We start from the raw sequence: 24,231 nt of genomic DNA, 5'->3' as shown, positions 1-24,231 counted from the left end.
TCATTATTAAAGCAGCCAGCTAGACACTCTTTCTCACCCATTAGATTCCACAGATATGAATCAGATCCTATAGTCCATTGTGCACATAGCTAAAGAAAAATAATATCATTCATTATGAGTGGTCTTATTAGAACCCTACTCATTCAAGTAAGGCAGAAAGAATATTCTACTCAGGATGAGGACTCACAGGACATCAATGTATTTCTTTAAATATAAATAGTCTTTACAAAATTCACATCAATGGTTTCAAACCATCTGTATCTTGTGTATGATTTGTTGAGCTGTTTAACTGATTCTGAGACGCTAATACTGAAATCCCTGATACTTCCTTGAAATAGCACATTTATTATATGGCAGTCCTTCAATAGAAACTTTTAATCTATCAATTCCATCATACAAGGCTGGCAGTAGCTGTCATATCCACAGTCACCCAGAGCTGTACCTGTAGCCAGCAGAGGAATGACCCATGTCCCTAGGCTAGCATATCCATAGCTACAGCCCAAGAGATCATAATAATTGTTCCTAGTAGCTTAATTTGTCAGGAATAGCAAATGAAAATAATTTGTTGAAATAAGTAAATGGAAGAAAAATCCATGTTTGCTTTCTTTTATACACACACACACACACACACACACACACACACACACATATATGTCATTCTTATTAAGAAATGAAAAAATGAAATTGGGGCACCTGGGTGGCTCAGTTGGTTGAGCTTCCAACTCCGGCTCAGGTCATGATCTCACGGTTCGTGGGTTTGAGCCCCACCGTCGGGCTCTGTGCTGACAGCTCAGAACCTGGAGCCTGCTTCCGATTCTGTGTCTCCCTCTCTCTCTGTCCCTCCCCTGCTCATGCTCTGCCTCTCTGTCTCTCAAAAATGAATAAATGTTAAAAAAAGATTAAAAAAAAGAAAAATGAAACTTACAATTCGTTGCTAAGTCATGTAAACCACGATGTTATTTAAAATAAATGAATCAATCATTGAAACATCCCACCTCTATGATGAGGAGTCAACTCCATTTCACTGTCAAAATCCCATGAGATGGGCACTAAACACAACTTATAGAGGCGAAATGAAAGCATACAGAGATTAACTTGTTCAAGACCACAAGAGGTAAGGAGAAGTGGAACCCAAACTCAATCCCAAGGCTCTTTAACACCAAACCCCGATGATGAAGTGAGAATCTATTTTCTTCTCAACTATGAAGAACAAGTAAATGATGTCTGAAGACGTGATGTTAGCACGACTAGAGAATAATTTGTTTCAGAGATGTAGCTGTTGAATATTTGGCTCTATTAAGCTAATGGTGACTTAGAAGTCCGCAATCTACTTTTTCAAGTCCACAATCTACTTTTTCAAGTCCACATCTTGTACCCAGTTACCAGTTAATCAAGACAGTAATTCAGCAGAAGCCAGAGAACCAGCTACGAAATGGGTGATAGCACCATACCCAGAGCCACATCTACAGACCGGCCCATGGAAACTGCCTCATCCACATCCACACTCACAGCCCAGCCTTCTTTAGTGATTTCTGTTGCAGCTCACCATGTCGGGAACTAAGGATCTCATTGGGTTTGCAGGGCGGTCTGCATTATAACTACCTATGTAGTGACGTTCAGATCCCTTTAAGAGTGGGATTAAGAAAATTTGAAGACGTGCCACATTCTCCTTCTAGATAAAAATTGCACAGACGAGTTGATAAAACCATTCATTTCATATTTGAGAGAAGATCTGAACTTGCTTGTAAAGCCCTCCATTCATTTTCTTTCTGTTTAGCTTGCATTCTTCAAGGCAAAATTGTGGCTACGATGAAATGATATTTACATCTTCAAAGTACTCCTCTCTACATTTAAATCTCAAAAACAGGTTTCATAACATTAAGTGGTTCTCTTATAAAATAATGCTTTCTAACCATTAATTATATTACCTTGCTAACGTATTTCTTAAATCCCATATGGTATCCACATCTCTTTCCTATTATCATTAAACTAATAGCATAACATTTACTCAGGAAAATGATGAAAAACCATGATCCCTTTTAATAAAAGTTGTGCAAATGTATCAATCTCTTAATGCCCTTTTATGGTCATTTAGTAGTTTCTAAAGCGTAATTTTTATATCATCTGAAATTTTTCCAAATGTAAAAAAATAAATGAATAAATACATGACAACACCGGTCTTGAGTAAAAAAAAAGTTCAAATGATTTAAAAATAAGTTTGCAAAATAGAGTATCTGCGAATCAATAAATATGCTAACATTTATTAGACAAAATCAAATGTCCTTAATAATGGAAACATTTGCAAAATTGCTTCTCCCCTTGCCTCTAGCTTTCTCGAGCAAATAATAAAAGAATGAGAAAGTTTTGTTCGTCCCTAAAGTTCTTAAGATCTATTTTCATTAACATTAACAAAACCTAAGAGTTTAATGCAAAAAAAAAATGATAAATCTGTGGAGAGAGTGCCTTTAAATTCAAGACTGACAAAATTGTTGGAAATATTATCAATTAAGGGCACTAATGGCCTTCTACATGGGCAGCAGATGTAAGAGATTGTTTTAATCAAGCTGTAGGGCAGACTGGTTCTGCAGTTTCTTCAACTAACCAAGCACATACCCAGCAAGAATTTGTTGAAACAGTAGAGTTACTCAGGCATATGGAAACAAATCTCTTGTGCTAGAAAGCTTACCCTTCCCCCTCCTTCATCCCAAACCCTGAAAAGACTAACTTATATTTTTAATTACCTGAATGCTTCTAGAGGATCATAGAATGTTACAACCAAAAAGAAGCATGTAATTTATTTTTTCCAATTTTTCAATTTCACAAGTCTTGTAAGTGGTATTCATGTGTAAGACAGCAGTAAAAAATGTTGCTCAAAGGCCCCAGACATGGCTTTACCCATTTACTCCTGTGGAAAAATCGAAGAATAAGCTGAGAAATTCTTCCAGAAATAGGAAAGTATAATGTTGATGGGACACAATATTTAGTTTGTTATTTCTAAGAATAGACATTTGAAAAGAGCCTAAAGTAGGCTTTTGTCCAAGAGCAGAAAGATATAGAGGAAAGTGAACATAATCTTGAAAAGCTGAACTCTCTTTGGCAATGAAAACAGAGAAAGATCTTGATTTGCATAGTTAATTTGAGTAGATAGTAAAAAAAAATCACAAACCAGTTCTCTGAAATCAATTATGAGCTGCCTTGGGCTAATGTCTCCATGTTTGTTTATGAGGCTGTTTGGCTGCACATATTTATGAGAGGATATAAATTAAAACCACAAGCTCCCTAATGGGCAGTTATAAATGACCTTCTAATTGTCAATTGAAGCACATTCCATTCAAAATCCAAATCATTTTCTTCTCTTCTCAAACCTCTCAGTTACAGAAAAAGAAGCTTATAATTGTGGAAAGGATTTTAAGACTGCAGTCAAAACTTTAATGTTGAATCATCTGTTAGTTTATATCATTGAAATAAAGTAATATGAAGCACAAAATATTGATTGATGCTTTGGGTTGAACTGTGCCCTCACAAAAGATGTACTGAGCACCTAACCTTCCCACCCACATGGATGTGAGTCATGTGGCTTTAGTTGGAAATCAAGTCTTTTAGGGCACCTGGGTGGCTCCGCCAGTTAAGCATCCAACTCTTGATTTTGGCTCAGGTCATAATCTTACAATTCATGAGTTCAAGCCTCACATCAGACTGGGTGTTGAACATGGAGCCTGCCTGGGATTCTCTCTCTTTCCGTCTCTCTCTGCCCCTCCCCTGCTTGCTCTTTCTCTCTCAAAATAAAGAAGTAACCTTATAAATAAAAAAATAGGGTCTTTTAAATGTAATCAAGCTGACATGAGGTCAACATGACATCTTTAGGGTCGGTTGATTATTAATCATGTTGATTATTCAACATGACTGGTGTCCATTTAAAAGGGAAATTTTGGACACAGAGCCAGACACTCATAGAGCCAACAGGACGTAGTGACATTGAAGGGACATACAGTTTGACAATGACTGCAGAGATTGGAGTTCTGCTCCTCCTGGAGCAGCAAGCCAAGGAATACCGGCCTACCACCAGAAGCAAGAAAGAGGCAAAGGAGGATTCTCCTACAGTTTTCAGGTGTATAACCTTGCTGACACCTTGAGTTCTGGACTTCTAGGCTCCAGAACTGTGAGATAATAAACTTCTCTTGTTGGGGTGCCTAGGTGGCTCAGTCACTTAAGCTTCCGACTCTTGATTTCTGCTCAGCTCATGATTTCCCGGTTCATGGGTTTGAGCCCCACATCAGGCTCTGTCCACACTGGCAATGGGGACCCTGCTTGGGATTCTCTCTCTCTCCCTCTTTTTTCTGCCCCTGCCCCACACGTTCTCACCCTAAAATAAATAAACTTTTAAATAAATAAATAAATAAATAAATAAATAAATAAATTTCCCTTTCTCTTTTTTTTTTAACATTTATTTATTTTTGAGACAGAGAGAGAGACAGAGCATGAACAGGGGAGGGGCAGAGAGAGAGGGAAATACAAAATCCAAAACAGGCTCCAGGCTCCAGAGCCTGACGCAGGGCTTGAACTCACGGACCGTGAGATCATGCCCTGAGCAGAAGTCAGACGCTTAACCGACCGAGCCACCCAGGCACCCTGCCTTTCTCTTGTTTTAAGCATCCAGTTGGTGGTGCCTTATTACAGCAGCCCTAGGAAATTAATACAATCACCTACTGTCTTGTACACCATGATATATACTTATTTGTTTACATGTCTATGCATGCAGCAGAGGGTAGGCTTATCTTACAACAGTTCTTGAAAGTAAAAATTATTGTCAGATGTACCTGATTAAAAGTGGATCAATGAAGTTAAGAAATTTGCTTTATGTCATACAGTTATTAGTGAGGAAGGTATACAATCCCAGCCTCTTTGTCTCCAAATTCCACATTTTCCAACTATTCTAAATACTCCTTAGAGTTGTCTGGAGATTTAAAAAGCTTTTCACACTTTAATTGTTATGTTTTGGAGTATTGGGAAAATTAAATGATTATATATTGATTATATATATGTACATATATATATATATGACATGTTGCAAAATATCTGGCACACAGTAGGGCAGAAATTTTAATTACCTTCCTCTTTTCTCACTAATTAGTTCCATTTATTTAACAAATATTTTTTGAGCTCATGTTATGTGCTAGGTACCTGTTCATTCCTAGAAACCTGTTCATTCCAGGTTAAGATGCAAAGCAGCTTAGCCTCAAAGTTCTTGCAAAGGTTTTCCCTTCAGTCTTTGGTTTTTCTTTAGTTCAATAACCCTTCAACTAACTACATGTAAATCTCTAGGGAAATAAAGACCAACAGTCTCTCTCATTGTTCTCCTTCTCCTATTATGGCTTATGAGAAAGAAGGAATGAAAAAAAAAAACAGTCACATATGATGAACCGTCTGGGACAATCTTTTTCAAATCTGTGTTCTCCTTTCTTGCTGAATCCAAAATTACTTCAACTTCCCTTGCTATCCTTCCCTTGTCTGGTAATTAGAAGCTTTCTGGTTGGCTCTGCAAAGAAATGTCCAACTTCCAAGCATCACTATGAAAAAAAAATAGATTTGTTTCCCCATAGGATGATTTATGCTATAAAATAAGGAGAAATGTCTAAAGAAAGCAGAGAAAAACTGAACTTTTAAACCTGAGGTCAAAAGAAGAGATTATGCTTTGAACAAAAATATAGTACAAAGTCCTCTGAAAAGGTGATCCCTGAAAGAATATTCCTAAAGCAGAATAATTGGTCCATTTGGTAACTTCAAAATTGGCAAACATCAATACGAGATCATGTAGAAGAAATTATGCCCAGTTTGTCATCCAAAGAAATAGCTTTATTGAAAATTGAACACAGAGATGCCACAGCAACCCAATCTGTAAAATTCCCAGTCAATTCATGGAATGAAGACTGTTGTTGATTAATTTCAGGGTTTCAGTGTGAGTTTTGATCGTCTTCACTGTACATGTGGCCAGATGGCCAGAGCAGTATCTGGAATCCGACGGAAATACAAAGACGTGAAAGAATTAGCAGTAGGGTGATTGTAAGGTTCTAAAGTCCCAAAACACCAGTCTTTTTCCTTTTCAATAAAAGCTGGAGAATCCATATCCTCCATAGCACGATGGGCGGCACCAGCCATATCTGTGGCCTCCCCAGCCACACCCTAGGCCTCTAAAGCCACCACAACCACAGCCACAGCCTAGGCCATAGCCATAACCCAGGCCTCCACATCTATAGCCCAGGCCACCATAGTCATTGCCGTAGTAGGATCTCATAGTGTCAGGAGCTGGGGTTTCTGTTTGGTACTTGGGTGTGTTTCCCAAGTATGAATGTTGCCATCTGCCCAGGGACTCTTATACCTCCAAAATAGATGTGGCAATAAAAACAAACTTGCATAATCCTCATTCCATGGCCTGAGTAGCATGAAAAACAGACTCATTAATTTCTTTGTTTTCTAATTGAAGACAGTTTTCACAGATTCCAATGAAATACTCCCTATGTTGACAATGATTGTGGTACCTTCAAAGACCATGCATGAGATATGACTGTCATCCATAAAATCCTCTAGCCAGACATCATAGCATCTCATTTCTGTTCAAAATAATGGACACATTCTTTACTGAGTGAAGCCAATATCATGGGAAATTATAGTTAATTTTCTGGTAAGACTGAAAAAATATTGATGATCCTTATTCAAAATCCCCAAATATGCCATTTATTCACTCTATTCTAATCAAGGTCTTAAACACTCTATTCCATTAAGATCTTGAACAATTTATTTTTTTCTCACAAAAATTGAGTTGCTTAAAAGTTTGGCTGTCATGAATTTTCTATCGTTTTTGTAAAATAAGTTGTGGGATCTTTTTTCACAATTCACTCATCAAATAATTCCCAAAGACCTGTCAGTGAATTTAGCTTGAATGTCCATTCATTTTACCTGACTGGCTGGAGTCACATGAGAATTCAACACAATTTTTTCATTTTGCACTCGATCCTGAATTTCCAAAATCATCAGCAAAGAAAAAAGATTAGAAAACAAAACAAAACAAAAACTCTCCCCAAGTCAGGACTCTTGTTTTGATTCTTTAGGAAAATGTAACAGGAATGTTTTGTCCCTTTACCACTGTGTGCTACTTATGTAGAACATGTTGGATTTATTTGAGTCAAAAAAAAAAAAAAAAGAAAAGAAAAGAAAGAAATCAATGAAGATTCAATGTCTTTAGGAATAGTTAGATTTCCTCTGTTAGTTGTCTCCAGATAGGACCACAGCTCCAAGATTTATTTTATAATAAAAACATCTACAAGACAAGCAGCTAAATTATTCAATGGATATTAATCATCAGCACTAAAACGATAACACAAAACAACACTGTCATTGCTGATGGGTCAACAGGAATCATTTTTACATTCAAACCACTACCTGTGAATTTAAATTATGCACCAATTATTTCATAAATGAAATAAATATTCATTATTCCCTAAAGGGTATTCCTTAAAGTGTCAGTATCAGAAAGCTTCATATATCTAAGATATCTGTGAGCAAGTCCTCAAGCAACTTCAACCTTTGAACCTCTAAAGTGAAAAGTCCTAAAAAGACACCAATTATATTATTTCCCGCAGGAACTTTTAGACATAGGATTAACTTAAGGTGAAATACATGTATGATAAAAAGCTAATCTCTTTGACCTACCAGGAAATCGAAAGATCAGGATTTGCATTGTTAAAGGAAACACAATTTCATTTGAAAGTTATACTCAGTACATTTGGATTTTTTGTTGGTTTGCTTTTTTTTTAATAGTTATATAGTTTTTCTGAATAAGCTACAGCAAAAAGACTCTTATAAAATGATTTATTTACATGCAATTAGCAATTTGAACTTTCACATACGTATCTTCCTCTGGTCCTATTGACAACTCTGAACTTTTGCTGGAAAATGTTGCTTTCTTCATTTTATGTGTACTTTGCATTCAGAAGTAGAGTTAGGCAATTTTGTGACTATTTTTGAAAGGCTAGGAGATTTTCACGAAGTTATATATAAGCAAATAAATGAGACGTTAGCGTGACTCCTATCACTTTACTCCTACTTCAGTTCATCTGGAAGAAACGTATCAAAGATGAACTTTTAAGAATCAAAATATAATAATTAAAATACAATTTTGTTTCTAAAGAGGATTTGGAAATCAATTGCCAATGCCTTGCCCAATTTCAGCTGGTACTTTAATTCTGTCATTGGAGGTCCCAGTCAGTCCTAATCAATAACCTCTTTGGAGCAAAAAATTCTATTAATTTGATGTGTTTTCTTCTGACCAATATTCGTTGAGCATCTGTCTGTATTGGGCAATGTATCAATGCAAGGGGAACAGACAGAACCTGACCTCAAAGTCGGTACAATGAGAGAGATACTGTTTGTTCTTAACCACCAATTCGCAGCCACTAACACTGATGGGCACTAACAAGCCTGATCCCAGTTCTCCATTCCAGCAAATAAGCATGGGATGACTCATCTTAGACCCATCTTAATTTTCTCAATGGAAAAGGGACTATTTTATTTCACAACAGTTTTACACACTGAACCGGTATGGGCATAGTTCATTTTATTGTGCTTCACTCTATTGAACTTACACAGATACTGCATTTTTTACAAATTGAAGGATTGTGGTAACACTGCGTCCAGCAATTTATCAGAGCCATTTTTCCAACAGAAATTATTCGCCTCGTGTCTCCCTGTCACATTTGAGAGTTCTTGAGCATTTCAAATTCTTTTCATCATTATTATATTTGTTATGGTCATCTGTGATCAGCGATTACGATCCACGGAAAGCTCAGATGATGGTTGGCATTTTCGAGCAATAAAGTATTTTTTAATTAAGGTATGTATTTTTTAAGACATGATACAATTGCACACTTAATAGACTACAGTATTATGTGAACATAACACTTATATGGGAAACCGAAAAACTCCTTTGACTTACTTGGTTGCCATATTTGCTTTTTGCAGTGGTCTGGGACCAAACCACAATATCTCCAAGGTATGTCTGTAATTAAAATAAAAGAAAAAAACACAGCTTACATTCTTCTGCTTCTAAAGTTTTAGAGAGGGGCTTATTTATTTTCTTCAAGGTAATTTCCTTATCTTTGTACTTGAAAAAATAATAACTCGCTGTAACAGGAAATCTGCTTGATAAATGATGAATTTTTTTGTCAGTTTTATTTTCTGTCCTATAAACTAAACATTTTAAGACTAAATGATTTGCAAATTTCCTGGAACCGTTTCCCCAGCAAGGGTGTGTATGTTAAAATTAAAAACCAGGCCGATGCCTCTAAGAAGGTTATCAAATGACCATAATGTAGGAAAACGCAGCTAAACAATAAAAAATAAGATATAAACCAAACAGTACCATTCCCATCATTCACAAGAACTTGTTTGCAATAAACACAACATGAACTATCCAGAGGAACATGGTGTGATTTCAGTTTATTATTTCATCTTTTGATGTAATTGTCATGTCAGCTCTCGCCCAGATCAGATCTTCCAAGTGCATAGAATTATTGTACCGATTTCTAGATGATGTGATCTGAAGAGTGCAAAGCATCCAAAAGCTACCACAACAAACATTGTTGGCTGAAAAGAGAGCACAGATAGAAATGGTTATCAAGCATTTTGCTTTAACATAAGTTGAGACGTTGAGTACCATCGAGCAGTGATTTTCCAGGGAAAGTTTTGAGTAACGAAAAGTTTGGGGGCCTATAACAAACCTATTAAAAACAAATTATCTCAGAGTATATACCCCAGGAAACTAAATTGGTGATGCACTCCAGGTATTTTTAATTCAGGTAGCCTTTATGCTTACTTGGAGATAAACAGTGTCTTTTAAAAAACAAGACCCTCATTCTACAGGCAGGAAACAGAAAAGTCAATTAAGTAAATTAATTAGTCAAAGAAGCAAAGTATACTTTCATATAGATGTATGTATTGTATGTATACATATATGTATGTATTTTATTTTTATATATTTATTTTGGGATATAAAATTGACCTGGTTATAAATAAAAAGCATTAGAAATTTGAAAATTCAGTGTTGAGTACAGGGCTTTTCTATTACTTGCAGTATTTTTTGTTGCTTACATATTATTATACATTTTATTTTGTATCAGCTCAATGTTTTCTTTAAAAAATATTTTCTTTAATCACCATAGATTTATGGTCCCATAATAAACCGCAGAATACAAACCATGTATATTGAAATGAAGTTTGCAATTTGTTATTTTTTAAGTCATAAAAATAATAGCTTATAGGATGACTTTATAAAAATGAAATTACATTCAAAAACCACTGAAAACAAATGAAAGGTAAGATATATGAAAGCATATCAAGGTTTTGTTCATCTTCTTCTCCCACGTCCTCAAGACCTCGAACACTACCCAGCACATCAGGACATGCAGTGAACCTTTCTTGAATCAAATTCAGTACTGAGTCAAAACACCGTTGAGTCAAAACACCTATTCAGAAGAAAGAAGAGTAGCATTCTGATTGAAATCTCATTAACTCATTAGAAATGTACTGAAATGAATTGAGAAAGCCGCATCCCCTACGCCAGTTAAATACACGAATTAAAAAAAAAACTTAAGTACAAGTTACGCAAGATCACAACAGACACTAGTAACTAAGTAATAATGGATGAAATCCTGATTCAATGGAAAGATTCCAGATTCTTCTAGAGATAGGAACGACTAATTCCTTTTGGAGCATGTAGCCAATAGATGATAGATGTTTTCTCTACCTTAAGAAAAGCGATCACATCACTGAAGCATAGGGGCAGCAGCATAGGGACAGAAAGAGACTGAGGATCTGTAGGTTTTTAGCAGAAGCCAGTGGAGCCATAGCCTCCAAAACACGATGGGCGGCAGCAGACGTATCTTTCTTCTCCCCTAGCCACAGCCACGGCCCAGTCTGCGGAAGCTGCCACATCCCCACCCACAGCCACAGCCCAGGCTACCATAGTAGCTGCCGTGGTAGCTCATCCTCATTGCGTCAGGGGTTATGGATTTGGTTTGGTGCTGAAGATGATTTTCCTCAGGATGTCTCTAGCTTCCTAGAACGTTCTTACACCCTCAGTAGCTGGTGTGGTGAACAACAAGGGGCAGATGGTCTCCTTCCTATATGACAGAATAATTTAAAGTCTAAAAATTAATTCAAGTTATTCTTTTCTTACTTACAAGAGGGTTCATAATCTTCTCAAAGGGCTTTTATTAACTAATGGTTATTTTTTAATGAGTTTGTGTACCGAAAACCAAATGTTTCCAAGATCAAAAGTGATTATCGCCTCTTCAAAGGCCATGCTGGTGTTCCAATTAAGATGGTCTAATCTGGTTGATAGTTTCCAGCAGCCTTGTAATTGTATAAGCTCAGATTGCTTTTTTTTTTTTTGCATTCAATTGTCTTAGTTACTGACTTTCCCCAAACCCGTGATCTCTTCTCCATGGTGGCCAGGGCATAGTCGCCAAGTCATTAGTGATTTCCATATAGTCAGTCAAATGAGATGAAACTTCGGTTTCTTCATTGTTTTGTTTTTTAAATTTTCCTTGGCATTTGGCATTGCTACCCTCCCCACCCATTTGTTCTTTTTTTTTTTAATTTTTTTTTTAACGTTTATTTATTTTTGAGACAGAGAGAGACAGAGCATGAATGGGGGAGGGTCAGAGAGAGGGAGACACAGAATCTGAAACAGGCTCCAGGCTCTGAGCTGTCAGCACAGAGCCCGATGCGGAGCTGGAACTCACGGACCGCGAGATCATGACCTGAGCCGAAGTCGGAGGCTTAACCGACTGAGCCACCCAGGTGCCCCCCTATTTGTTCTTTTTGTCAGGGTTTCCGTCCTTGTTTCCAGTGACAAATTTTCATTTAGTTTCCTCTCCCAATATGGTATTCCTTCACTAACTTTAAATGCCCCTTTTCCATCATATTCTATGTATACACTTTTCCCATGGAATTTTGCCAAATGTTTTTAATTGCGATGCTTATACTGATGAGTTGCAAAGGGTTCCTCTAAACTTCAACTCCATCAATCTTGTTGTTTATTGCATATCTCCCATTTGAACTACATTGTGATTCCATGTCTAGTAGGAAGCTCATTTCTCCCTCAAAAAACTGTTTTTCCAGATTACCAGTTACTCAAGCCGCATGGCCAAGACATGATCTTCTTTCATATGGTATGAATATTTCCGCACCTCTGACCATCAACATCATGCACTTAGTTGATCACCAAATGAACCATGTAAGTGTTTTTTTCTTGAATATTACTCATAAGTACTCATATTATTTATTATTTAATTTAATCCTCTATCACTTTCTCCTGGATTAATATAATAGTTTCCCCAATGGTCACATTGCCCCAAGCAAGGGCCCTCATCTGATCTGTTCTCCATACAGAGTCCAAATGAATATTTAAAAAAAAAATTTTTTTGGTCATTTCATTTTTTAGCCCTTATACCTTTAAGTCATTATAGGAAAGATTAAACTCTTAAATTCAAAAACAAGGTTTATTATCACTAAACTTATTTTTCTCTATCCTATTTACTTACAATTTACCATATACTTCCATTTATGCCATATGTAACAATGATGTTGACCTACTACATGCTTTTTTGTACTTCTTTACCGACCTTATTCCAACTCATCCTTCAAAATATAGGTCAAGTGTAACCTTCTCCAAGAAAACTTCAAAGACATCACAAGTTATTTCTACTTCTGTCTGACTTAGAAAATGCTTGAGAGTGCTGCCATATGCCCTAAACAAAATGCTCTATCTTAGCATTTCATCAGATTTTAGTACACTAATTAATTTGTTTACTATCTTTTCCACTACACTATCTACTCCTTCAGGGCAAGAACGTTTATTATAATCACATTTTATAACTTTTGTGGATGGAATAGAGTAGGTAATATATTGTTAGCTGAATGCATAAATTATGAAATGAATAGATCCACAGAAACAAATTATGCACAATCCATGCTTTTTTGAATCTATGGGTTTTCCATTCTTCTGTGGTCAATACCCTGAACACCAAGTTTTATTTACGTCAATGTGTTTACATGTGTTTATATTCTTCTACTCTATTAAGTGAAATAAATTTAAATTAAACAAAAATTCTGGAAATGTTTCTGTTTATCATTAGCCTCTTAGATTTACTGGGTGGGTGAAATAACAATTCCGGAGGTCCGTGTCTCTTAATGTATCTCCTGACAAATACACAGAGCTACAAAAAGAAAATTGTACAATCACACAAATGCTATGCTTTCAACATAACTACAAGATGGAGGGGACTATAAAGTACAAATTAGAAAAAGAAGTGGACAGAAGCAGCCTCCACTTCCAGTGGAGACATTTCTTGAATTTTCCTCCTAACTCTTTGTAAAGAACAAAGCAATGTCAACAGAGAAACAGAATACCAAAGACTGATCGACAACAACAAAAATCCCCCAAGAAAAAGAAAACCTCCTCCCTAAGGAGACATACTGTTTTTAAAAAATTACGCTAAATAAAATAAGGCAGTCAGAGCAAGACAAATACCATATGGTTTCACCCATACGTAGAATTTAAGAAACAAAACAAACAAGCCAAAGGGAAAAAGGAAAGAGAAGCAAACCAAGAAACAGACTCTGAAATGTAAGGAAAAACTGACGGCTACCAGAGGGGAGTTGGGTGGGGGGATGGGTAAAATAGGTGATGGATATTAAGGGGTGCATTTGTCACAATGAGTGCTGGGTGTGGTGTGAAAGTGTTGAATCGCTATATGGTGCACGTGAAACTAGTATTGCACTGTATGTTAACTAACTGGAATTTAAGTGAAAACTTTAAAAAAAATAGCAGATAAAGTCAAACTGCACAGAAGTGCTTAAGAATGTACCAGTCAGTTTTGGAAAGGCAATGGATTTGGAAAGAATAATTTAAGCCGGGAGAGAACAATGAGGAAAACAAAGTGTGAGGAGAAAATAGAGAATCCTAATAGAGAGAAGAAAAAGACTGAGGGATAACTACCAACTGCCTTCCAAATAAGGTGATGCAATTCATTAACAATACTTGATACACCAAAACAAGAGGACACGCCTACACTAGGACTATCATAATGAACTTTACCAGCCTTATCTACAAATACAGAGGTGCAAGAATCTTTTTTTTTAATATGAAATTTATTGTCAAATTGGTTTCCATACAACACCCAGTGCTCATCCCAACAGGTGCCCTCCTCAATACCCATCACCCACCCGCCCCACCCTCCCACCCCCCATCAACCCTCAGATCGTTCTCAGTTTTTAAGAGTCTCTTATGGTTTGGCTCCCTCCCTCTCTTACTTTTTTTTGCCTTCCCCTCCCCCATGGTCTTAAGTTTCTCAGGATCCACATAAAAGTGAAAACATGTGGTATCTGTCTTTCTCTGTATGACTTATCTCACTTAGCATAACACTCTCCAGTTCCATCCACATTGCGACAAAAGGCCATATTTCATTCTTTCTCACAGCCACGTAGTGTTCCATTGTGTATATAAACCACAATTCAACAATAGCCAAATTATGGAAAGAGCCTAAGTGTCCATCAACTGATGAATGGATAAAGAATCTTCATCTATACAAAGTATAAAACAAAACCAATAAAACAATTATTATTAAAACATTCAGCTTAAAACTTCTCCACCCCCCACTCACAAATATAAACAAAAAGGCAGAAGAAATTTTTAACAAAATACTTTATATGAAAAAATTATATGTACTAACGATAGGAAAAAATAAAATTTGCTGAAAAACTGAGAAAACAAGTAGAAGAAAAAGACAAAATCATTTCAGAATGAAAAGAAAGTTCCAAGATGCCTAAAGAAGTATGGATTTAAATGAAAACAAAAGATGGTGGGTGCCTGCGTGGCTCACTCCTTTAAGCATCCAACTCTTGATTTTGGCTCAGGTCATGATCTCACAGTTCTGTGGGATCAAGGACTGCATCAGGCTCTGTGCTGTCAGCTTGGGATTCTCTGTCTCCATTTCTCTCTGCCCCTCCCTGAAAAACAGGGAAAAAAAATATGGAATTAAGAAAAAGCAGAAAAATGATCAAGGTTAATGAATATGTTGCTAAAAATTAAATAAAAGGAGTCAGAGAGAAAGTGGGTAAAACGAGAGACAGGAAGTCAACTTACATGTAAGTAGAGTTTATGAGAAAGGAAAAAAATGGAACAGCATAATATTCAAAATTATACTCCAAGAAAAATGCCAAAATTAAAAGAAAAGCTCTCAATGTGCATATGTTATAGCCATTTATTACCTGGAAAAATGACCCGCAATGAAAAACTTCAAGATAGTCTAGTTAAAAATTCTAGAGATGGATAGTGGTGGTGGTTGCAGACCAATGGGGTTGTATTTAATATCACCAAACTGTACACTTAAAAATTATTAAACTGGTAAATTTCAGTTATGTATATTTTATTTATTTTTTTATTTTTTTCTATTTTAGAAAGAGAGAGAGAGTGCAAGTGGGGGGGAGGGCGCCAGAGGGGAAGAGAGAGAATCTTAAGCTGGTCCATGCTCAGTGAGAAGCCCAATGTGGGGCTCAATCCCACCACCCTGGGATCATGATCTAAGCCAAAATCAAGAGTTGGACGCTGAACGAACTGAGCCACCCAGGCACCCCTAGTTATATATTTTTAACACATTAAAAAAATTGATTTTATAGATAAAGAAAAAACCTTCAGGGCATCCAGGAAAAGATCAAATAACTTACAGTGATAAAAGAATTAGATGCTTGTCAGACTTCTTCAAGGCAACTTACAAATCAAACCAATAATTTTGCAACATTTTCAGAAACCTCAAGAAAATAAAATTTGAACCAAAGATGTTGTATCTAATCATTCAGTCCTTCAAATATACTGGTTATAGAAAGGAAAATTTTAACTGTGTAAGAACCTGGAGAATATTGGACTCTTAAGCCTTCTTTGATGGATCAGCCAAGGATCCAAGAGAGATATCTGAGGAAACTTTGCAAACGACTGATTTTGAAAATTTAATATACTTAATTTTTTTATCTAAGACTGAACCAAGGATGAAAATGAATAAAAGAGTATGTAAACACTATATGGTATGAAAAAGTAAAACTAATACAACTATAAATAAAAAAGAGGGGAGGGGAAAGGGTAGAAAAGGTTATGTGATAGTTAAATAAGATATTTATCATTCAAGCTGACAAATGAGACAGTGGGGCACCTGGGTGGCTCAGTAGGTTAAGTGCCTGACTCTTGACTTCAGCTCAGGTCATGATCTCACAGTTCATGAGTTCAAGCCCCATGTGGGCCTCTGCACTGACAGTGTGGAACCTGCTTGGGATTCTCTCTCTCCCTCTCTCTCTGTCCCTCCCCCACTCACACTCTCCCTTTCTCTCACTCTCAAGAAGTAAATAAACTTAAAAAAAAATCAGATACTGAAGGTTTAAATAAGAAAATGTTTATCATCCAATGTTATCATTCAAAGCTGGCAAATCAGATAGTAAAAGTTTAAAGCAGAAAATGAGGGGCTAAGGACTTTTTCATGCAAAATACATAATTAACAACTAAATAACCACTAAAAAAGTCATCAAAACAATTCTAAATATCAAAAGAAGTGTATAAAATATTGAGTAAACAAAATACAATATATAGAGAAAGAAGCAGAACAAACATAACAATATAATAGTAATTATAAAATATTTTTCCAGAGTGACACTGAACCTCATAGCAACTTAATAAATATTAAGAAGCTTAACTTTACTAAAATAAAATATGATTTGAGATCACGAAGAATCAAATATTTGTGCTTTAAGTTTATTTATTTATTTTGAGAGAGAGAGAGAGAGTGCAAGCAAGGGAGGGGCAGAGAGAGGGAGATGAGATACAGAGTCGGACATGTTTAACCAACTGAGCCACCCAAGTGTCCCAAGAGCCAACTGTTTTCAAGAAAAATATTTAAAGCCAAGTGATCAAGAAAGTTTAATAATAGAATTACATGTAAACTAATGATGAGATACAACTAGGTACTTATGTACTTATTAAAATGGATAAAATCCCACAAACTTACAATTCCAATTGTTGGCAAGGGTGCAAAATGTCAAGAACTCTCATTCCTTGCTGGTGAGAAGACTAAATGGTTCAACCACTTTGGAAAACAGTTTGGCACTGTCTTAAAAAGCTAAAAATAATTGTATCATAAGATGCAGCAGTTGTTCTCCTTGATATTTACCCAAATGATTTGAAAATTTGTACCCACCCAAAATCTACATGTCAATATTCATGGCAGCTTTATTCACAATTTTTATCAACTGGAAGCAACGTCCTTCAATAAGTGATCGGCTAAACAACTGCAGTATATCTATAGAGTGTATTCAGCAATAAAAATAATTGAATTATCAAGATGAAAAGACATAAATAAATCTTAAGTGAATATTACTAAATATATTTCTTACAGGAGAGAAGTTTGGCAAACATTACCTCAGCCAGTTGATCAAGGTCAATATCAATGGTAAAAAAGATATGTTGATAGTATATATCCTTAATATGATGTGATGAAAATGGCATTTTACCTCTGTGATCTTCCTCCAAAAAAACGTAATTCCAGTTTAATCCGGAGAAAAATATTGGGCATATCCCATTTAAGAGACATTTACGGAATACCTGACAAGTACTCCTAGAAACTTTCAGGGCCTTTGGGGCGAGAACAAGTCTGAGAAAGTCACGAAGAAATTAAAGAGCTCTGATGACCAAAAGCAATATGGTACCCTGGACAGTATCCTAAAACAGAAAAAGCACACTACATAAAAAATTAAGGAAATCTGAATAAAGTATAGACTTTAGTTGGTAATAATGTGTCAATATAGATTCATTAGTTATAACGAATATACCATGCTAATGTAAGATGTTAATAATAGAAAAATTAGGTATGGGATTTACAGGAATCCTCTGTGTTATTTTCACAATGTTTTTTTGGCAAATCTAAAACTGTTCTACAAAATAGATGGTCAATTCTTTAATGTATAGGCAAAGGTATAGCAAATAAATGGGAAGAATGAGACGGCACTGGTTTTGGCTTTGACATTAAAACACAATCTAACCAAATGGTAAAACACATTAAAGGAGGCCATCTTCACGATGAAGGTTAACACGAGGAAGAAATAACAGTTATTTTGGGGATGAAATAACACAGCCACCCCCTTTACAAAGCAAAGTATACTAGAGATGTATGGAGGCATATAACACACCAACCTCAGAACAAGACATAAAATGGAAAAATTCAAGTAAGAGTATGGAGGACCAAAACATATTGATGAGCCATACTGACTCCTTTAAAATTGTATATGACTTTACATTTTGATAATGCAAAATAAAACTTATTCTCAAGCATATAAGGAACATTGCGAAATTTTATTATTTTATATCATGAAGAAAGCATCAGGAAGTTCCATGAAAGATGTTACAAAAAAAGTCCTCTAATGGTGCAGTGCAACATGCAGTTAATAAAAATTAAATAAAGACCTGATGAGCCCTTCCACCTAGAAGTTAAAACAAACAAAAAACTGTGAACTCATGAGTGAAAGAAGAAATAGAAAACAGATGACATAATTTGTAAAGTTTATGTATTTATTTTAAGAGAGAGAAAGAGAGAGCACAAGAAGAGGAGGGGCAGAGAGAAAGAGAATCCCAAATGGGCTTCACGCTGTCAGCACACAGCCCAACGCAGGGCTAGATTTTACGAACTGTGAGATCATGTCCTGAGCCAAAAACCAACTTAGCCACCCAGGCACCTCCAGATTACGTAATTTTTAAATGGTGATAAGTATAGTGAAAATAGTACATATCATAATATGCGGTATAAATTACAAAGATTGAGGAAGATTTCATTATAAGCGCATACGTCAGTAAAATACAAGAATACAATAATTGCATTAAGTTTCCAATTAAAAATTGAGAAGTACAAACAAGTAAACTACGAGAAGGTATAATTAAGGAATTATAACAAAAGATAATTATCAAAGCAAAAAAAAGATAGGAAACAATACAATAATCATGTAAAATCATGGTTATTGAATACAACAAAATAGAAAAAGTACCAACTAACTTAATTTTTAAAAAGAAGAAGAAGATTGTAACTAAATTTAACTAAATAATACATAAATATATACAGTATAAATATATAATAAACACAAATGTGAGTATAAATATATAGAGAGTCTACTTTATAAATTTCTATGCAAATAAATTTGAAAACCTGGATGGGTTGCATAGTCTTTTTTTGTAGGAAAAAAGATGTACTACAATTGAACCCATTAGAAGTAGAAATATTAATACTACTTTTTAAAAATATTTACTTATTTATTTTGAGAGCGAGTGTGAGCAGGGGAGGAACAGAGAGAAAGGGAGAAAGAGAATTCCAAGAAGGATCTGTGCTGTCGGCACAGAGGCCCACAAGCAGGGTTCAATCTCACAACTGTGAGATCATGCCCTGAGCCAAAGTCAAGAGTCAGATGGTTAACCACCTGGGCCACCCATGTGCTCCAAGACTAACTTTTGAGAAGAAAACGAGAAGGAAAGCAAAAATATACCTCCCGCAAAAGCCACAAGTCCCATTATTTCAGAGGTTATTCTACCAAAAATCCAAACACATAGTGTTTATGCAACATACATAACTTGTTCCAGAGCACTGAAAGTGAATGAAGATTCCAAACACTTTTTATAAAGCAAATACATTTATCGAAACTCACTAAAGACAGCACACACACAAAAAGCAAATTACAGACCAGTATTACTTACAAGGATGTACGCAAAAATGCTTAAAATACTAGACAACTGAGTCTAAAACCATAATAAAAAAATAATACATCATGGGGAAATGGCATTAACTTAAGAATATAAGTGATCTCCTTCTAAGGACCTTTATTAATATAATGCATCATGTTAACAAATTCAAGAAGAAAAATCATATTACTATTACCATAAATGCTGAGTAACTTTTGACGAATTTCAACACTCATTCCTAATAAAAGTTCTTAAGAAAATAGGAATTGATGGATTATTTCTTAATATAGTAAGATTGTTTTAAAGTCAGCATCTTCATTAATTGTGAAACTTTAGAGACATTTCCATAAAGATCTGGAGAAAGACACAAATGCCCAGTATATTCACTATTAAATCTTGTTCTGGAGATATTGGCTAATGCAGCTGGGCAAGAGCCCAGATCAATAAAGGAGCAAAAATTAGAAAAAAAGGTAGGGGCGCATGGATGGCTCAGTTGGTTGAGCGTCTGACTTCAGCTCAGGTCATGATCTCGTGGTCTGTGAGTTCAAACCCCATGTCGGGCTCTGTGCTGACAGCTCAGAGCCTGGAGCCTGCTTCAGATTCTGTGTCCCCCTCTCTCTCTGCCCCTCCCTTGCTCATGCTCTGTCTCTCTCTCTCTCTCTGACAAAAATAAATAAACAAAAACAAAAAAAAAAGAAAAAAGGTAAAAAGAAATGAAACTATCTCTACTTGAAGGCAACGTAATAGCATACCTGGAAACCCTTGAGAATCAATGATAAAACCAATCCAAAAACTAAAATAATTCATTAAGCAGCACAATATAAAATTACCACAAACAATCAATACTTTTCATGTACATGAAAAAGTAAATGATATCATGATAAAAAAATCTCTGTTTACAAAAGTAACAAAGAATATAAAATACTTAAAAATATACTTAGCAAAAAAATATGCAAAATCTATATTAGGTGTTTTAAATCCCAAAAGACTTCAAAGTAGACTAGAATAAGTGGGAAAAAATCCTCTCTTCATGGAATGAATAATTCAATAACATGACAATGTAATGTTTCCTCAAGTTAATTTATAAACTCCATTTAATCTCAATAAAAATACTTACAAGTTAAGGGGCGTCTGGGTGGCTCAGTCAGTTAAGCATCTGACTTCGGCTCAGGTCATGATCTCACGGATCATGACTTCGAGCCCTGCATCGGCTCTGTGCTGACAGCTCGCAGCCTGGAGCCTACTTTGGATTCTGTGTCTCTCTCTCTGCACCTCCTCCACTCGCGCTCTGTCTGTCTGTCTGTCTCTCTATCTCAAAAATAAATAAACATTAAGAAAAAACTATTTACAAGTTTGTTTATTTTAATGGAGATAGATAAATTGATACTAAACTTCATGTGGCAAAATAAACAGATGAACATAGCCAGGAAAATATTAATTTTAAAAGGCTGTGAAAAAATTGTAGCCCTACCACATATTAAACTGTAATATATACCTCTAATGAACACCATTTGGTACTGGTTCATGAATTAAAAGATACAAGAAATAAAATTAAGAATCTGGAGAGAGAGCAAAATACTATGAAAACTTAGTGTATTCAATGGAATACTACTTGACAATGAGAAAGAATGAAATCTGGCCTTTTGTAGCAACGTGGATGGAACTGGAGAGTGTTGTGCTAAGTGAAATAAGTCATACAGAGAAAGATACCATATTTTCACTCTTATGTGGATCCTGAGAAACTCAACAGAAGACCATGGTGGGAGGGGGGGGTGGGGAGGGAGGAAAAAAAAAAAAGCTAGACAGGGAGGGAGCCAAACGACAAGAGACTCTTAAAAACTGAGAATAAACTGAGGGTTGATGGGGGGTGGGAGGGAGGGGAGGGTGGGTGATGGGTATGGAGGAGGGCACCTGTTGGGATGAGCACTGGGGGTTGTATGGAAACCAATTTGAGAATAAATTTCATATTAAAAAAAAAAAAGAAAAGAAAACTTAGTGTATTGATAAGGTGGGTAAAATATACTTTTTAACAAATAATATTTGGGAAACTAGATAGGAACTTATAAACACATAAAAGACAAAGTAGATCCATATCTCCTCAGGACACAGAAGCAACTCATTCCATCTCTGTGAGCCAAAGGCACATAAAGGAACCATATAGCACTAGCAAAGCACATGAGTGAATTCCTACACAATCTGGTAATAGGGAAAGGCTTTTTAACCTTGACTAAAAATCCAGAGCAATAAATAAAATAATTGGTAAATTTGATTTTTAATTTGAATTTTAACTGAAATTTATATGTAAATATGTATATCTTTATCTGTATCTATATTTATCGTATATTTATCATTTATATATTATACCTATATATTTTTTGGCAGCACCGCCATAAGAAAAGGGAAAAAAAGGGAAAAATATAGGCAACATATATTCTATGTAAAAGGATCATATTTTTAACATACAATGACTTTGAATATTAAGGTAAAAAGGCAATGGGCAAAGCTATGAGCAGATAATTCAGCAAAAGGCTGTACAATGTCCAATGAGTATAACAAAAAACAGTCCCGCTGCTAATACAAGCACAAATTAAAATTAGCATATGTTATTTGTTGCCTATTAGATCGGCAAAAATTTAAAATACGTGACTGCATTCTTTTGGTGGAGAAATAGTCATTCTTGTACATTCCTGATGGTAATGTAAATTGGTGAAAACTAGGTGCAGTATGTGGTAGGGAAAATAATGCCTTCCCCCCCCCCCAAAAAATGTCCATATTCTAGTTCCATAATCTGCAAAACGTTACTTCACACGGTCAAAGAAAGTAGGCAGACGTCACGTCGGTTATGGAATGTGAGGTGAGATTACTATAGGTATTTAGGTGGGTCCAATGTTATCACACTAGTCCTTAAAAACAGAACCTTTCTCTGCTGCAGAGAACCAGAGGGATAACAGCATGAGGAAGACTCCATGTTCATTGCTGGCTTTAAAGAGGGAGGAAGGGGACATGGGCCACAAAAGGCAGGCAGTCTATAGAAACTAGAGAAGACAAGGAAATACATTCTCCCGGACAGCCCGCAGAAAGCAATGCAACCCTAGCCAGTGTGTGCTTGCTGGCTGACCTCTAGAGCTGTAAGATAATGAATATGGATTGTTTCAGCTACCAAGATTGTAGGAATTCATTAGAGCAGCACTAGAAAACTAATATGTAAAAGAAATTGGCAGTAACTTCAAATGCATCAATTTGTGAATCTGCAAGTGCCTCTTAAAGAATTTACCCTGAAGATAGCAATATAAATATAATATGGACAAGGGTGTTCATCGCACCATTGTTTGTAATTACAAACAATGTTGAAACCCAAGTGCCCACAAAACAGGGCGGTTGCGTCTATGCCCAAAATGGAGCATTACACAACTTGAAACTTTAAAAACTTCGAATGAAGAAAGACCATATCTTGAAATGGGCCCAGAATGATTTCCAGGAAACACTGTTAAGTGAAAAAAAGAAAAAAGCAAGGTGTGTCTTTTGTGTAAAAAAAATACAAAGATAAGAAAATGTACATTTATCAGATTATTTGGGCATGAGAAAGAAATATAAACCACAAACCAATCAGGCTGATCACCAATTGAGGAAGATCTGGACTGAAGGGTAAAGGATAAGAGGATAGTAACAGGATAGAAAGGATGGATTCTGAGCTTCAATATGATATACTTTTCTTTCGACCTTTCCTTAAAATATATTTACGTGTATTTAATATATTTATTAATTATTTTATTTGCCATTAAACATTATATTATTTATTAATATATTGCTATCTTTAATATAATCATACAGTAGGTACACTTTTCTGTATGGCATCTTTAGTTCAGTTATATGTCTGTGGAGCTCACCCACATTACTGAGGGAAAAAGTGCTTCATTTCTTATCACTGCTGTGTGATAGCACTACTATGAATGTCCTTTAACATTTATGCTGGTGGGCATGTTCACTCTTCTCCCTTGGACACGTTCGCAAGAGGGGAATTGCAGTGTCGTAGATGATATGGACGTTCAAAATATGAGATACATGGGGCACAAAGCATTCGGCCACTCATTGGTGAGCCTCTCTTCTCAGATGACTCCCAGACTTACACTTGGGAATATCAGGTAGCAGTATCATCTCAGATGCATTTCTCTCCAGAAATGACAGAGGTCGGTGAGCCCAAAGAGCATTTTGTGTTTCCTCGGAAAATGTCCTCATCAGTGAGAAACACAGACCAGACCAGACTTTCAACTGCTTGAGTCGTTTTCCTGAAATTGTGGGTTCAGTTTCCAAATGCTGTGGCAACCAGGAAGGAGGAGCGTCAGCCTCTTTGCTCTATGTCATCTCACGTATTCAAGTTTCTAACCCCCGTTTCCATGTCCAAGAATGGGGAA

General features: G+C 35.9%; 1 protein-coding gene across 1 annotated transcript; it reads right to left on the bottom strand.

Moving 5' to 3' along the window:
- Nucleotides 1-5,952: 5,952 nt before the first annotated feature.
- LOC106988647 (keratin-associated protein 19-4-like) lies at nt 5,953-6,588 on the bottom strand. The gene has a single exon (XM_015087113.3). The coding sequence runs from the start codon at nt 6,290-6,292 to the stop codon at nt 6,101-6,103; it is 192 nt and encodes a 63-aa protein (XP_014942599.1). The 5' UTR covers nt 6,293-6,588; the 3' UTR covers nt 5,953-6,100.
- Between the last annotated feature and the right edge of the window lie 17,643 nt (nt 6,589-24,231).

Source organism: Acinonyx jubatus, chromosome C2, assembly GCF_027475565.1.
Source record: "Acinonyx jubatus isolate Ajub_Pintada_27869175 chromosome C2, VMU_Ajub_asm_v1.0, whole genome shotgun sequence".
NCBI lineage: Eukaryota > Metazoa > Chordata > Mammalia > Carnivora > Felidae > Acinonyx > Acinonyx jubatus.
Note: the sequence above shows the minus strand (reverse complement) of the source record. Positions and strands in the feature narration are given on the sequence as shown.

Bases quoted from the DNA above. Each gene is read 5' to 3' on its own strand.
- LOC106988647 (XM_015087113.3), bottom strand. From the start codon at position 6,292: ATGAGATCCTACTACGGCAATGACTATGGTGGCCTGGGCTATAGATGT.